Source organism: Ambystoma mexicanum, chromosome 1p (assembly GCF_040938575.1).
Source record: "Ambystoma mexicanum isolate Mex_15411 chromosome 1p, UKY_AmexF1_1, whole genome shotgun sequence".
NCBI classification, from domain to species: domain Eukaryota; kingdom Metazoa; phylum Chordata; class Amphibia; order Caudata; family Ambystomatidae; genus Ambystoma; species Ambystoma mexicanum.
In genome coordinates, this window is record NC_090921.1 from 1,050,217,618 (window position 1) to 1,050,234,013 (window position 16,396).

The 16,396-nt window shown below is 44.9% G+C and overlaps 1 protein-coding gene across 1 annotated transcript in view; it reads right to left on the reverse strand.

Annotated features, from left to right (window-relative positions):
* Positions 1–16,396, reverse strand: part of SLC9A5 (solute carrier family 9 member A5) — a 1,894,848-nt gene that overhangs the window by 805,161 nt on the left and 1,073,291 nt on the right. The window contains exon 6 of the mRNA XM_069604452.1: positions 9,281–9,501. Coding sequence (XP_069460553.1) covers positions 9,281–9,501 — 221 coding nt within the window. The remainder of the gene's footprint in view (positions 1–9,280; positions 9,502–16,396) is intronic.

A 16,396-nucleotide genomic window follows, 5' to 3' on the forward strand; every position in this document is an offset into this window, starting at 1 on the left:
GATGAAATCACATATGGCATCACTTTTTACATCATCAATGAATCACTGGAAACTAGCGCACACTGGTGACATTACTGATGACACCACTGATGCCATCACATAGGATATTGTGAGAAGCTACCGGTAGAGAAATACATTATCTTGGTCAATTTCAAGACATATGCCAAGCATATTTTATGGATGTATATGTAGTGCATGCTAACCAATATCTAATTTACCCACAGACCTGCTATGGGAGTAAAGTGGCCATGGTGTCTGGCACAAGCCACACCCAGAGGCTATGTTTTGTGCTTTGGCAGCACGGTTGCCAGTGGTTAGCCGGTGGCTGAGAACCCGCTATGGGGGTAAAGTGGCTACTTGGTCTTGCCACTGTGGTTGACTAGGCGGGAGCTGTGGCATTGTCCGATGCCATTGCACAGGCAGTTTATCTGCAACTTGCATCCCCAGCACCCACTGCGCAGAGTGGCACGCAGCAATGTGCACTGCAAAAATATGTTTGTTAAAGGAGCCTTAGAGTTGTGTTACGTATGTTAAGATGGGACTTTTTAATAGCTCACAGTTCAGTAAAAAAAACTTTGCTAAGGGGACATTATGGTTAGTTGTACTAATAAAAACCTTTAAACATTTAAAATTCTGTGAAAAATCTTTTTAAAGTGACATGCTTATGGTTGTATTGAAAAATCTAAAAAGCATGAAAATGTCCAGCTATGGTAAGCTACGTAACCATAACTCAAGCCCCCAACATGTACTACTCCTACTGACACACTTGACATCACTTACTAGGGCTTGTGTTTAGGGTATTGCAGCCAACATATGTATGTGGCATAGTGCGTCTCATGAACTGGGCCATGTTTTACAAAATGTACTTATCTTAAGTGAAACCTCCTACTGAAATTATTTTAAGAATACTGAAACCATTACCAAGGGCAAAAGCTACCGCATAGAAGTAGAGCATGCCTTATACTTTGTACTCTACCAGTAGGATTATACATCTAGGCCTAGCAAAATTCTGAGCAAGTTAAAACCTGGAGTCTAGGGCTTTAATAAACATCAAGCCCTAAGGCACCTTTGTGGATATAGAGTATACTTCGAGCATTGCGGCATACAAAACAGTGAGCTAACATCTGGAAAGGGGGAAAATTATGATGACCAAAGCATGAACCTAGGATTAGTGTTAGTTATCGTACATACTAGGTATACAAATGCTATTATCTGTGTCTCCTGCTTATAAGGTCAGTGTGTGTGACTGTGAGCACAGGCTAAGCCCTAAGGAAATTGTCCAAAGCTCAATGGCCATGGTTAGGGCCTACAGCATATACAGCACTTCCAGCATCTACAGGAAAATCAAGAAGAAATGCATGGATTTAGCTATTGTGTGGGCTGAATTTATTGGGTAAACTATTTGCTTAGCATTCATAAAGTGTCAAGATGACATATGAAGAATTTGATGAGATCACACCTGAGGTCATCAGTGGGGTGACTGTAGGAGTATATGTGATCTATGACACAGGTATAAAACTGCAAACAATTTAGGGCATAACCAAACTAAATAAATGCAGCATCCGCACAGTTGGAATTCCTTCGTCCCTTGTTCTCCACAGCATGAATAACTTCTGCAATTTCTCTAGGGAGGCAGAAAAGTGGATATTGGAAAATGGAGAGCATTATTCAAGGTTTTACCAAGCAACACACCATGCAAAGGTTTCCTACATTCAAAATCACACTTCATTATTATTTTTAAGTGACATTGCGAGACTAGCGTTTTCTCTCATCATCAATCCAATTTCATTAGATTGGTGTTATTACAAGTAGCTTTAATGTCTTCAAATAAAACACCAAGGACATGTATTTAGTATCAACAGGATTAGTTTTGTAAAATGTTTTATTTTGTTTGTTTACAGTGTTTCCGTTACAACAGTTGGCACATACAATTTTTTTTTTACTTAAAAAGGATATTATAAACAGCACTGGATACAAACATGTTTTCTGTGTAACAACTGTGGTAATAATGGTCACTATGTTTCAAAATAACACTAAAGAAAACCATTTTTGAAAAGGAACATTATGATGATTTAGAGATTTACATTTTAGCCTTTTAACAGTACAAACTGTTGGGAAAAAATGTAATTATGGCAACATTTGATTGAAAAAATGTACTACGACCTACTTGGACTTTTTAAAAGTGTGCTTGGACTTAGAAGAACAAGTTACTTCTTACCTTGTAACGTTCTTTCGACGGGATGTTCCTCCGACGTATTCCTCATCTTAGATATCTCCTTCCAGCTCTGCTGGCCTCGGAAAAATTTTTCTCTAGAGGGCGCTGCGCGTCGACGTCCTCCGAGTCGATGTCCCTCGACAGCCGCCGTATCGACGTCGACGTCATCCTGCCTATAAAGGCCGCGCGCAGCGTCCGTTGCTCAGTTCCATTTTGTAGCCCACAATAATACTTTCTGGACTAGACTAATCACCCTGAAGGAGCGTAGGCTGCAACAACACGGGAAGTAGAACTGCGGGGATGGATGGGAGGGCCGATGAGGAATACGTCGGAGGAACATCCCGTCGAAAGAACGTTACAAGGTAAGAAGTAACTTGTTCTTCGAAGGGATTGTGTCCTCCGACGTATTCCTCATCTTAGATGGGCTCCCATAGCAGTATTCTATTATTGGAGGAGGGAGTACTGACTTCACACTGTCTTCTATTGATGAATAGAATGCAGTACAGCCCTTCCAAACCTAGTCTCTTGACTGGAGGAGGAATCCAAATTGTAAAAACGTGTAAAGGTATGGACAGACGACCATGTAGCGGCCGCACAGATGTCTTTAACCGGCACGCCTCTTTTGAGGGCCGATGAAGCTGCAATACCTCTGGTCGAATGAGCCCTAAGGTTTTGAGGGGGCTCTTTCCCTGCCAGTTTATAACATTCCAGAATGGCTAGAATGATCCATCTGGAAATGGTCTGCTTAGTTATTGGTAACCCCAGCTTGTGACCTGTGTAACCTACAAACAGCTAGTCTGCCTGTCTTATTCTGGCTAGTCTACTGATGTAAAAACTTAAAGCCCTTCTAGGGTCTAGCCTGTGTAACCTCTCTTCCTCTTTCCCCGGGTGAGGAGGAGGATAGAATGATGGTAGGGTAATCTTCTGAGTGATATGGAATTCAGAAACCACCTTTGGGAGGAAATTAGGCTTCACTTGCAGGACAACTTTGGCTTTGTGAAATATTGTGTGAGGGGGTTTACAAGAAAGAGCTTGTAATTCGCTCACCCTTCTAGCAGATGTAAGTGCTATTAATAAAACAGTTTTAAGGGTAAGGAATCTTAACGAACAAGAATGGAGTGGTTCGAAAGGTGTGCCCATCAGGAAAGTTAGTACTAAGTTTAAATCCCATAGGGGAACTTGGAATGGTCTTGGGGGATAAACATTGGTTAACCCCTTTAGAAACTGTATTACCAAGGGTAATTTGAAATAGGATGGTTCTTCCGCAGTGCGCTTAAAGATGGATAGCGCTGCGAGATAGCCCTTAATGGTGCCAACTTGAAGGCCTGAATTCTCCAAATATAGAAGGAAGGACAAAACCCTTGGTGTACCACATGAAAAAGGGTCGATATTCTGTTCTCTACACCAGCTGCAAAATCTGTTCCAACGGCAGCGGTATAAAGACTTTGTTGCTGGCCTCCTTGCCGAAACCAACACCTCCATAACATCATCAGGGAGGTCCCAATCCTTGTACCTCAACCTTTCAGAAGCCAAGCGTGAAGGTTGAGGGTTTTGATGTCTGGATGGAGAACCTGACCTCCCTTCTGTGAGAGTAGGTTCTCTCTGAGTGGAAGTCGAATTGGAGGGCAGATGGACAAGTCTAGAAGGTCCAGATACCACGTTCTCCTGGCCCAATCCGGGGCAATTAGGATCATGGTTCTCCGGAATCTTCTCAACCTCCTGATCATTTGAGGAATGACAGGGACCGGTGGGAACGCGTACAGAAGCGGAAAATCCCAGTCCACTATGAACGCATCTCCCAGAGCTCCTCTCCGGGGAAATTCCCTTGAGCAGAACAGATCTCATTTCCTGTTGACGCTGGTGGCGAACAGATCCACCTGAGGGGTTCCCCAAAGGGCAAAGATCTCTTGAAGGACTTCCTGAGCTAGTTCCCACTCGTGGGAGACTGTGCTCTGCCTGCTCAGAGCGTCCGCTGTCAAGTTCTTCTCTCCGGCTAGGTGAACTGCCGATAGAGAGATTCCTTCTTGGATTGCCCAAAACCAGAGCTGCATCGCCTCTCTGCACAGGGGTAGTGATCCTAGGCCTCCTCTTTTGTTGAGGTAATGCATGGCCACTGTGTTGTCCATCATTATCAGGACGTTTTTCCCTTGTACAGCTGGCAGGAACGCCTTCAGCGCAAGTCTGATGGCTCTCAGCTCTAACAGGTTGATATGTAGTCTGGACTCCGATGGAGACCAACGACCGCTGATGGTCAAGTCGTTGGCGTGGGCTCCCCACCCCGTGAGTGAGGCATCCGTGACTACTGTTATCTCCGGCCAGGGTTGCCAAAAATGTTCTCCTTTCAGAATGTTCTCCTGACAGGCCCACCACTGAAGGTCTCGAGCCACCCTGTCGGGAACCTGAAGAAGATCTGTCATTCTCCCTGAGAATTGTGACCACTGAGTCCTCAGTGCCCACTGGAGGGATCTCATTCTCAGGCGAGCCTCTGGCACTAGGAAAATGCAGGATGCCATGAGGCCTAGCAACCTCAAAAAGTCGAAGGCTGGGAGACGTTGGGCATCTTGGAACTTGGTAACCATCTGTAGAATATCTTGAGCCCTCACCTCTGGTGGCGAGGCTTTTCCCAGGGAAGTGTCCAGGATCGCTCCTATGAACTGGAGTCTCTGCGATGGTATCATTTGTGACTTCTTTAAATTGAGGGAGAAGCCCAGTCTGTGAAGGGAGTGGCACACGTGATTTAGCTGGATCTGAGCTTGTTCCGAAGAGACAGCCCTGATCAACCAATCGTCCAGGTAGGGGTAGACATGAATCCCTTCCCTCCTTAGACTTGCCGCCACTACCGACATTAACTTGTTGAAGACCCTCGGGGCGGAGGTCAGCCCAAATGGCAGCACTCGAAATTGATAGTGAGAGTTGCCAATTGCGAACCTCAGGTATTTCCTGTGTTTGAGATGGATAGGCACATGGAAATAAGCGTCCTGAAGGTCCAGAGATACCAACCAGTCCTGGAACTGAAGGGCCTGGAGGATCTGAGAAAGAGTGACCATCTTGAATTTGTCTTTTCTGAGGAATTTGTTCAATTCTCGCAAGTCCAAGATGGGTCTCAGTCCTCCGTCTTTCTTTGGAATGAGAAAGTAAGGGGAGTACCAGCCCTTGTTCCTCTCCGCTACAGGTACCGGTTCTATGGAACCTTTCTCTAGCAGGTCCAAAATTTCCTGCAAGAGGAGCGGATCTGGAGCTTTCTGAGAGCTGATCCCCGGTGGATGACTCTGAGGTATGCGTAGGAGAGGCAGGCAGTAACCTTGGGCAACTGTTTCCAATGCCCAAGCATCTGACGTGATAGCCTGCCATTCCGCCAGATGTTGAGTCAACCTGCCTCCTACAGGTGTCCTGTGAGGGAAGTCCTCAGAGTGGTTTTGGGGCGGCTGATGCAGATGCCGATTGTAAAGAGACACCTGCTGTTGCTGCGGCTTTTGAATATCTACCCCGTCCACCTCAGGTAGTTCTTCTTTGTCCCCTTTGAGCCGGTCGTCCTCTACCTCTTCCGAATGCGGAGTAGAAGCGAAAGGACTTGCCTCTCGCAGAGGTTCCTGTGGGACGAAAAGGTGTCTGACGGATTGCAGCGCCTAGGGATTTTGCTGCTGCTTTTGAAGTTTTCAGTTTTTCTAAACTGTCATCCGCCTTTTTCCCAAACAAAGAAGAGCCATCGAATGGCATGTTCAAGAGCCTGGCCTGCACATCTGGGGCAAAACCAGACTTTCTCAACCAAGCAAATCTCCTGGTTGTTGTACTTGCCGCCATTGCTCTGCTGATACTGTCAGCCGAATCAATGCCCGTCTGGAGGGATTCGCACATAGCGTCTTTACCGTCCTGTATGACATTCAGGAACGCTTCCCTTTCTTCTCCCTCCGGGATGCAGTCAGCCGCTGTAGAAGCACACTCCCAAAGTGTATGGCTGAATCGGGCAAGGGTGCAAGTAGCATTCACAGATTTTAACGCCATGCTACATGCTGAAAAACATTCTTTGCCATAGCATCATATTTTTTATCGTCCCTGTCCTGTGGGACGGTAGGATAAGCCGTCTTGACATTGGTAGAAGATGCTGCCTGTACCACCAGACTTTCTGGGGATGGGTGTTTTGACAAAAACTCTGGGTCTGTAGAAGATACCCTGTATTTTGTAGACAGTTTTTTATTTACTGCCGGGACGACATCTGGGGTTTCCCAGTTCGTCATAATCTTCCTCTGAAGAGCTTTATGAAAAGGCACCACAGGATCCTCCTGTGGGCCTTTATCAAGAATATCCGTGAGGTCATCTTGTTGGAAAGATTGTGAAGGTGCAGACCACCCCATAAACTCTGTGATCCTGGCCATTAAGGCTCTATAGGGGGTTTCAGCATGCTCCCCCGGGTCTGGCGTAGCAAACTCCACCTCAGGAAAAGTGTCTAACCCACTTGCCTCATGTAAGGAATCATGAAGATCCTTTAACCTGCGTTCTTCAGAGGAAAATTCCTCTCTAATTGGGGTTACAGGTCCCTGCAACTCAAATGTGTCTTCCTGTTCAGACAATTCACCCTCTTCCAAAATTGAGGACATAGTTCTCAATTGTTCTGAACTCATAAAGGGTGTAAATCCCATTTCCAAGGCAGAGGGTGTCGAACTTGTCATTATCGGCCTCAAAAACATCGATGTCGTCGATGCCGACGTCGAAGGCTTCGAGCATGGCGTTGAAAACAAAGGTGGAGGCCTCGATGACCTCGACAGAATTGGGATTCTACTCAACAATCTCGAAGCCATCGTCATCGAGAACCTGGGGATAGTCACTGGGTGTGTCGTGACCGTGACTTTTCTTGGCGTCGACGCCGGTGTCGAAGCTGGCCTCGAGTCGACAGACCCGTGTGTCGAAGGTCCCTTCGACAACGGCGTCGAAGACACCGACCTCGGCATCGACGGGACCTTCGTCGACGGCGTCGACGGAACCTTCGAGGAAGGTTTGGAGGTCATAGTCCTACTCGAGGGTTCGGGACGCGCTCGAGAGGTTTCCTTCGCCGGGTACTGCGACTCGCTGCGTTTTTGACCTTTGGGTCTTTCGACCAGAGCATCTCTCTCGGCAGTCTTCGAGGGGGTCGAGGCCGCTTTCTCGAAGACGCTCATCATATTTTTTCGGAATTCCTCCCATTCAGCCCGGGAACTATGTTTCGTGGGGCAAGGGATTCTTTTTGGCAAAACAGAGGAAGAGGAAGACGGAGAAGGGGATCTTCGACGTCTCCTCTTCGAGTGCTTCGATCTCGAGGAGTGATGGGACCCACTCCGAGACCTGGAGCGCGAATGGTGACGAGGAGACGAATGTCTCGACTTCGTCGACGAAGAAGAAGCTTTGAAAGTCTTACCTTTCTCCAGCTTCCCCCTACGCTCCTTCAGGGCCTTAGCTGTCATGGACATACAGTCCTCGCACTCCGAACAATGCTGTTCCCCTCCCAAACACCACAGACAAACTCTGTGAGGAGTCAGTGACATCTTTTTTCCACAATCTCGGCATTTTTTGAAGCCGGATCGAGGAGTTGTCGGTTCCGACGAGGAAGCCATCGAGTACGGATCGAATAACTCGAGGTAAAAAGGTTTAATACGACAAAAACTGAGCAACGGTATTCCGAGGCACTGAGTAAGCGCGGAAAAATGGAACTGAGCAACGGACGCTGCGCGGGGCCTTTATAGGAAGGATGACGTCGACGTCGATACGGCGGCTGTCGAGGGACATCGACTCGGAGGACGTCGACGTGCAGCGCCCTCTAGAGAAAAATGTTTCCGAGGCCAGCACAGCTGGAAGGAGATATCTAAGATGAGGAATACGTCGGAGGACACAATCCCTTTCAAAGCATTATTTTGATTGCCTCAGGCCTTGCAGCTTAGACACAAAGTCCAACCAAGAAGTCACCCAAGTGGCCCAGAGAAGCAATGTGTGAATCATAACAGTTCTAGCCCTTACTCACTCTATGAATCTTGGCAAAGTCCTCAATCGACAATGTGAAGATAAGACTGCAAAGGTCAGGTTGAATTTGTCACTGTAGCATTAAAAAGCAAATACATTCATATTTTCCTAATGGAATTTAAGCTGAATTCAGAGTCTGCACACAATCCCCTCCCTGATGAGCACAACAGCTTTCAATGCATGAAGAACACTCAGACTGCTTCTGCGCTGGTTAATAAGCTTGATCGTTCTCTGCCTACAAGCATTTACAGGAGCGTTTACGGACATTTCCATGTTTATTGGTGGCCATTCCATACATTGTTTTAAAAAGGCATATATTCTAAAACATATCAGAGCCATGCCACAGATTTAGTATGCTCCCCAATGGAAATCTGACACAGTTAGAGGTGGTTAGAAGATACATTCCTAAGTGGGCTGACTTCATACCTGGAAAAAACAGCATCCTGGCATGGGTTGAATGAGATGGAGCTTCTTGCCTTTACGATTTTGTATGTTAAATTCAGTTAAGGGATTTTGAGCAGCGGGTAAATTGACAAGATAAGTGCAGCTATTGTCAGAATGTTGAGCTGCAATGGTGAAATGATATGCAATGATGTAATAACTTCCAAGAAATTTAAAATCCTAGCTATTGCAGTAATTTGAAAATATTGCTTGCATGATTTCTTACCCTGAAAAAGAGTGATTGTAACAAGGATTGGCACACTTAAAGCTTCATCAATTGGTATACACTGCAGTGGTTTTAATAACCAATGCCACATTTTAATCATTGTTACAAATATTGATCTTTAAAGGTTGCAGAGCATCAACCGAGAGTGCAAAACTTGAGCTATGTGCTGCACCAAACTCTGAGCTGAACTCTCCAATACTAGACTTTATGGTTGGCTTATAATGGTCGTCTGCATACTCATTTTTGAAAGCTCAACACAAAGTTTGTGTATTCATATCTAGTAACGAACATAAATATGCATTACTGTAATGACAAAGTACACCTATGTACTTCGATCATCTGGCTACAACCAATACAAAAAATAACAACTGTAAATAATACACAAAAACATCATGTTTCAAGATTCTTACCTATTCCTCTGAACACTAAAATGAAGAATAGCGTAAAGAGCACCAGTGCTGTATCCCACATCCATTTGGAGGTATCCACCGCAGAAATACCCAAGAAAATAAAGATGATTGTTTCCGAACTACTGGCTAAAGTTTTCATTGTATACTTCACAGTAGTGCGAGATTTCTGAGAAATGTTTGCCTCCACATACTTTTTGCAGCATAGACCACAAAATGTGACCCTAAAAAGAAAAGGAAAAGTAATTACATTTGAAAAGTAATTTGCCATGTTCATAAAACATTTAGCTGTGAAAAATACTATCCAATTGACCTCAAGAAGGTAGGGAAGGTTCAGATTGTATTAAGATCAAAAGGAATAATACTCGTATTACTTCCTTTACTGGAAACTAACAGCAATAACATGTAAAAATATAACAGTTTTACTATTTGATATAGACATATTTTTCTTTTGGGAATTGAAGGTCACTATGTACGAGCTAGCATCAGTCATCAGGTGATAGCAGGTTCTCTGCATGGATTGCACAGTGGTGCATGCACCCATTACAAATCACTATTATTTTAATTATTTCTGAAAAAGAACTATAGTTTAGTAGGTGAATGCTCTGTCAACCTAGAAGACTGCATACAGAAAAGTATGAGAGGTATTCAAAGGAATTCTAAATACCTCTGTTTTTCATAAAAATCTAATCAGTTGCATGTATTACCGAGAGAGAACAGATATCTTACTAGAGAGTTTTGATTAATCTGATGATGTTATCACTCCTTTCGCTGTGGTAGCTTCTGCTCGTGTGGCCAGGCGACAGCAGCCACTACCTGATCCTGATCGTGGGAGCGGCTATATGAGGGAGGACTACATGGAGGGAGGCAGCCCTCATGGGGATGACACAACATCATCTGAGAAAGTCACATAGGCCCCATTCCCTTTTAGGGATGTTCCCTCCCTTACTCATGCCTTGATGGCATATTGTAAAATTTTCCCTCAACCATTTGCCAAATCTTCTTCAAGCATTCCCCAATATGACATAAGGAACAGTATGACAGCAAATGAGATGAGGAAAAGGCGAGGAGCAATGATGATTACTCCTAATGCGAACCACTGTCAGCGGTCTAGTCACTGGGGAAATGCCAGGAAGAGATGCATGGAGTTATCTAGCTCAGGATAGAGCAAGGCACCGGCAGAGAAGCAGAAGTCCAAGCAGCCACACAGAGTGAGAGGGCAGCCTGGTGAGCAAAGTTGTGTTTCCTGACTTCTGCAGAGACTGGAAAGCTGACCGAAGCCCGAACACCTACTGGAAGAGCCGGCAAAGGCATAGAGAGACGCAGAAACTGGAGAAACATCTGACTTGGAGTTGGGAACGCTGAGAAAGCACAAGAAGAGAACTTGTGAGCCCGTCTAAGATCTGGCTGGCCAGTGTTAGCAGCCTAAAGGCAACCACCTTATCTTTTGTGCTTCCTCCGGGGTCGTCTAGGTGGATCCAAGCCAGAGTCCCACAAGAAGAATGATCTTAAGAAGTGGTGCCTTCCGATCAGTCAGGTCTTACTTGGTCTTTACCTCTCATGCTCTTGTACTCCTCGCTGTGATGCTGTTTAGTTTCTTTCACTTTCTTGTGCTGTCCTCCTCTCTTCCTTCCGATCTCTTCTTTCCCTCTCCCTCCTGCTCTGTCCTACTGATGTTCTTCCATCTATTACTGTGATCCATCTTCCGCTACTACTCTCCACTCCCTGCTCTACTGCTCTCCAGTAAACTCTCCTCCCACTACTGTACTACACTCTCCATCCACTATTTTGTACTCTCCACTCTGCACTCATCCCACTACTCTACTCTCCCCCACTACTGTCCTCTACTTCCACTATTCCCTACTTTCCTCCCACTACTTTTGACTCTACTCCCATGACTCTCTACTCACCCTATACACTCCACGCTACCCTTCCATCTCGCAGCCACCCTCCTTTAAATCTCTTTCACTTTTCTCAATCATTCTCACTTTCTCCACCTACTCCTGTACTTAACTTCAATCACTCTCTTCACTCACCATACACTAACTCTCCCATCCATGGACCACTTTTTCTCACCAACAAATACCTAACTTTGTATACGCTCTCTGTAATTCTCATCCATGCTCTGCATCATCTTACTTCCTCTGCCTGGTCTCTTGGCCTGCCTTCTCCTCCCTTGGCCTCACCTGAACAGCCCACACTCCCTTGTCCTTCTTCCCCCTTTCTATGTTCCTACTTTCCCTTACATTAGCTCTCAGTGTGAGCTGGCTCTCCAGGCCAACCTCTTTATTGCTGTTCCCCAGGGACTGGGCTAGAGAGATGGAAAACCAAAAAGCATCCCTTAAGCTCCACCCTCCTTTCAAACATGGGTCTATCCAGATTCTGCAATGGAAGCCCACTACAAACAGTCCTTTTCAGAGTTTGCATTCTTAATTGAAGGGGCGTCCAGATTGCCATTCTGTATTGCACGACATTTCATTGGTTTTCACTGTGGCCTCTTTTGCTGGTAATCTATATGATCGGCTCACAGCCGCTAGGAGTCCTGGTCACCACGGTACTGAGAGATGAGAGAAAAGACTAGCTAGCATGTTGTATGGTAGATCTAGGGCAAGCAAAAGTGGTCCTTTGCAATTTCAGCTAGGCAAATGTAGAAGGGACTGGACCTGGGGCCCTCCCAACTCCCTTGCCTCGCCTCTGGCTCAGAAATGGCTCTGGCAAACACCCCGGTAGGCCTCCTCTCCCAGTTTGAGAGGGGTCCCCATTCACCTTGAAAGAGTCTGGTTCTACATCCTGGCCCTGTCAAGTTGTCTCAGACTTCTGCAAGCACCTTCTGCATGCCTTATTTATCCACACACCAGGCCAACCTGTATAAGCATGTCAGTAACCACCACCCTTTTACCCTTTGTTCCATAGGTAGTTTGCAAATATCAGTCAATTTAGTAAACCGCATAAACATGAGGGGAGGAAAAGATGGGTGTTGCAAGGACAGAGCGAGAACGACAAGTCCCAGAATCCCCACCAAAGTATTTTTTCTTATTCTCAAGTTCTGATCTCCCTCCTTTCCAAGTGGTCCTGAACCAGGCTATGCAGCCCACAATCATTGTGGGGGCTCGAAAGAATAATCCAAAAGGCTGCATACACAGAATAATGTAGTAAAAAGGTACTTGGGCCCACATATCTGCCATCCCAATTTCCAAGACAGGGGCATGCCTCTGAAAGGCCAACATTGCTATGTTTGCGCATGTCGTTTGAGGAGCTGGCATTTTTCGAATTGATGAGAAAAAGAAATGCAAAAAATCCATCCAGTTAAAGTCACTTAAAATGCTTTTTTGCAAGGGCCACACCAATGTGAGTTACAAAAGATAAAAAGTTCTGAATGGTTTAGTGCTTAAAAGAAAACACTTCGGAGCAAGAAATATCCATGTAGTCAATGTAATCTCAGCCCAAAAAGCACGAGGACTGGAAGCATTATTTCATGTCAAAATCAGAAAATCATGTACAAGTTTAGAAAAAAGTAAGGTATTGTACAAAAGAACACCCTTTCCTTATGAAAAACCAAATGAACGACCTTCCTTAGAGGAAAGGGCACATAACGCACCGGTCCATCTGGCAAGGATTATGGCTACTCGAAACAAAATATTCCATCACAGCAAATCTAGAACTGAATTCAAGTACTATTAAGGTAGTGGCTCTATGATGGAAGGATAATGCTTGAGAAGGAAATCACAAAGGTGCTATTTACCTTCATTTATTAAAGAATCTATAAGAATGCAGTTACCGGCCAATAATGACATAAAAGTCATGACCAGTGCAAAATCTGGATTTTTCCTATTACTGTCTCTATCTAGAGCCCAATAATAAAAACAATTTACTGTTGTACTGTTTTCCTGCACTTATTATGGGTAGGATTTCCTTTGAAATGCAACCACTGAGCATAAGCAAAACTCCAAGGAGCTAGGGTCTAAAGTTCAGTGGTGAAAGTGCATGGTGGAGAAATCACACTATTTGCTCAGTAAGGAGATTTGTATCCTTAGGGAGTATCTTGTTTTTAAAATATATTTCTTATTTTTTTATTGGGTTTTTGGTTTAAAACTAACAATTACAACAATTTCCACAAATAGAAATTAAACAAAAAGAAAAATCTGTACAATTATTAAAATATGTAATGCTACCATATTTATGAAGAAAAAACAAGAAATAGAAAAAGAAAAAAATAAGAAAAAAATAGAAAACCCTTAAGAAAGCTTGCTGATTCTCTCAAAAGTCTCTGCCAGAAAACCATGGAGAGACACTATTTTATTCATTTATTTATTGTTTGCTTGTTAAGTGCTTATACAGCAAGTAAAATACTGTTTCAAAGTGCCCACAGGGCGAAGGGAGGGAACTAGGGAGTGAAACAAATTACAAAAAAAATATTTAAGCGCTGTGGGAGGAAAAAAGGAAAAAGGATGAATCTACTATGCATTGTGAGTATTCAGAACTTGCAAGTACAGCAAGCAAGAGGGCAGAGGGGGGCAAGTACTCGGGAGTCCAAGCTCATGGGTGAGCCACAGATGAAGTGCTAGGTTTTTGGAGAGGTACACGCCTAGAGCCGCATTAGGTGTAAGTGCAAACCATCAGGGTGGAGGGTGTGCCAATGCAGGTGCTGAGCGTAGACAGGAGCTGGGCCGATTTGGTATGGGAGTCAGGTGCCCTGACGATGCATAAGGGCCCCAGACGCCGATCACAGCAACGGTGAGATTAGCAGAGGAGAGAGTAATGGAAAGAGGAGGTAAAGAGAAAGGTCTTAAGGATCTTTCAGAATTTAAGAAAGTCCTGCTCAAGGCGCAGAGGGAGGGGGGAGACTGTTCCATAGGAGGGAGCCATCTGAGGAAAGCGAGCAGCCACCTACCCTCTGTTTACCAAAATCCTTTACACACAAAGAGTTGGTGCCAGAGGAATGTAGTGTCGAGAGCGAGAGTATTTAGTAAGATAAAGTTGAAGATAGTTTGGTTCCCGGTCCCAGAAAGCCTTGTGGATGATCAAAAAATAGTCATAGGCGCCCCTCTGGGAGAATGAACACGGCTAAATGACCTGTTCTTTGGGAAGGTACCCACTCCAGAGTCCGCAGCCACACTTTAGCTCACTTTACCTTTCACAGAAGTGAAATATCCATTTGCATATCAGTCTTTGTCCCATCCACATGGGCAGTCCAGCACCGAAATGCTATGGCAATTCTCTTCTGAACAAGAGTACCAACAACAACCCCAGAGATGTGTTTCAGCCTTGTCGGGCCTCATCAGGGAGGTGAAGCTGTGCACAGTGAGCAAGGGATCCACGTCTGGATGACAGTGGTTACTTGGTTTTATTTAGGTTTATCTTAAGGCCATGATACCTAGCATACACTGATAAAGCAGTTAGTTTGCAATCCCACTGGGGTACAATTCAATAGCACAAGATCATCCCCATACCCGAGCCACTGTAGCCTGCTATCAGCAAGGTATAGAGGAAAGGCATAGTAAATATTCAAAGCCTTGGTAAGATCAGCCACAAACAAATTAAAAAGCAACAACGCAAGTACATGCCCTTGCTTCAAACATGTTGTGCAGCATGATAAACACTGCTCCATCACCGTCCTTCACAGCTTCAGGTCTGGGTAATATTGAGATCCGTATATGGGCACTGGAGCTGATCTCGCCATTGGAGACACAGCATACAACTCCGGGACTACCATACCCAGGATGGTACAAGTGACCCACGTAGGGAGTGTGTGCACATGTGGTCCTGTTCCACAACAAGGCCCTTAACCCGGAAACTAGAAGGAAACAGAGCGGATGCTTTGCATTTCTCAACAACACCTTGTGGCTGAGTTGCTCTGCTGGTTCTGCTGTTCTTTGGCCTTTCCATCTTCTCCGTGGATGCCTCGCTCTGTCACTTGGTTTCATGAACTTTTTTTTTGCATCTGGTCTGGCGTTGATTTTTCCCTAGTTATAACGTATAGTTTTTGGATGTATTCTTTAGCTACTGGACTTTGATGCTCGTCATCAGATTTTCTTTCTTTTTTCCCCTTAGACATCCTTCTGGAAGTGCAAAGAGAAGCACACATTTGTTTTCTGTGTTCTGTAAGGAAGGCACGGTATCAAACAGTGAAGACAGACACAAGTGATCACAGTTCAAAGGTGTTTATTGAACTTCAATGGGTTGGCTTAATGCCTTTCTAATCCTAAATCTAACGATGGGAGCAAGCTGCGACCATCAAATAATAATAATGCAGTCCTACTGGAGTCTCTGCCAAAATAAAAGGGCCTATACTAATAAACCTATTGCCAATCCATACTTCTAAATACAAAATATGTGGGACAACAATGAAAACGTGAGGAAGGGAAGCCAACACCTCAACTAACCTGACATATTAATTCTTGAACATTTTTCCTTTGCCTAGGATCCCCCTCCTTCGGGCTCAGATCCCTTTAGCACAAGGTTTATGATTGGTCGCCCTCATTTGGGCTTGGACCACGGATCCCCTCTTTCGGGCTCAGATCCCTTTAGCACAATGTTCACGAATGGTATCCCTCGCTCGTGCTCGGACCACTGATCCCCCTCCTTCGGGCTCAGATCCCTTTGTGAAAAAACTGAAGACATTTGATTGTGTGATGGGTCTTGCTTAAACTGCCGCAGGACCACTTATATTCACACCAATTCTTATTCTTTATCTTTTGCTTTTGTGTCTGCCACTTCTCGGCTGAATATCTCAGAGTCCTTCAATTGAGCACACTTGCTGTGCCGGAACCACTCTTTCACGAATATTGTATCATCTTTGCTACAGTTCAAGCATTCATCAGCCGTTAGGCTATCCTCCCGTCTTCAATCACACGCATTCAGCAATCTTTATCCTTGCTCTTTGTATAGAATGTTGCCGCTTGCAACCTTGACTTCAACACAGACAGGTCTTGCATTGGTTTCCCCAACTCACCAGCTGTGTTGATCTTTCTTTGATCATGGAGCCAAGGACAGTACCACGGCGGCTGCTCCTTCTCTCTGACTCGATCAGCCGTGCAGGACAGCCCCGGGCATCTCCGACACACAATACAGGATTCTTCCGTCTGGTTTCTTGGCCTTATGCTCTGCAATACAATGGTG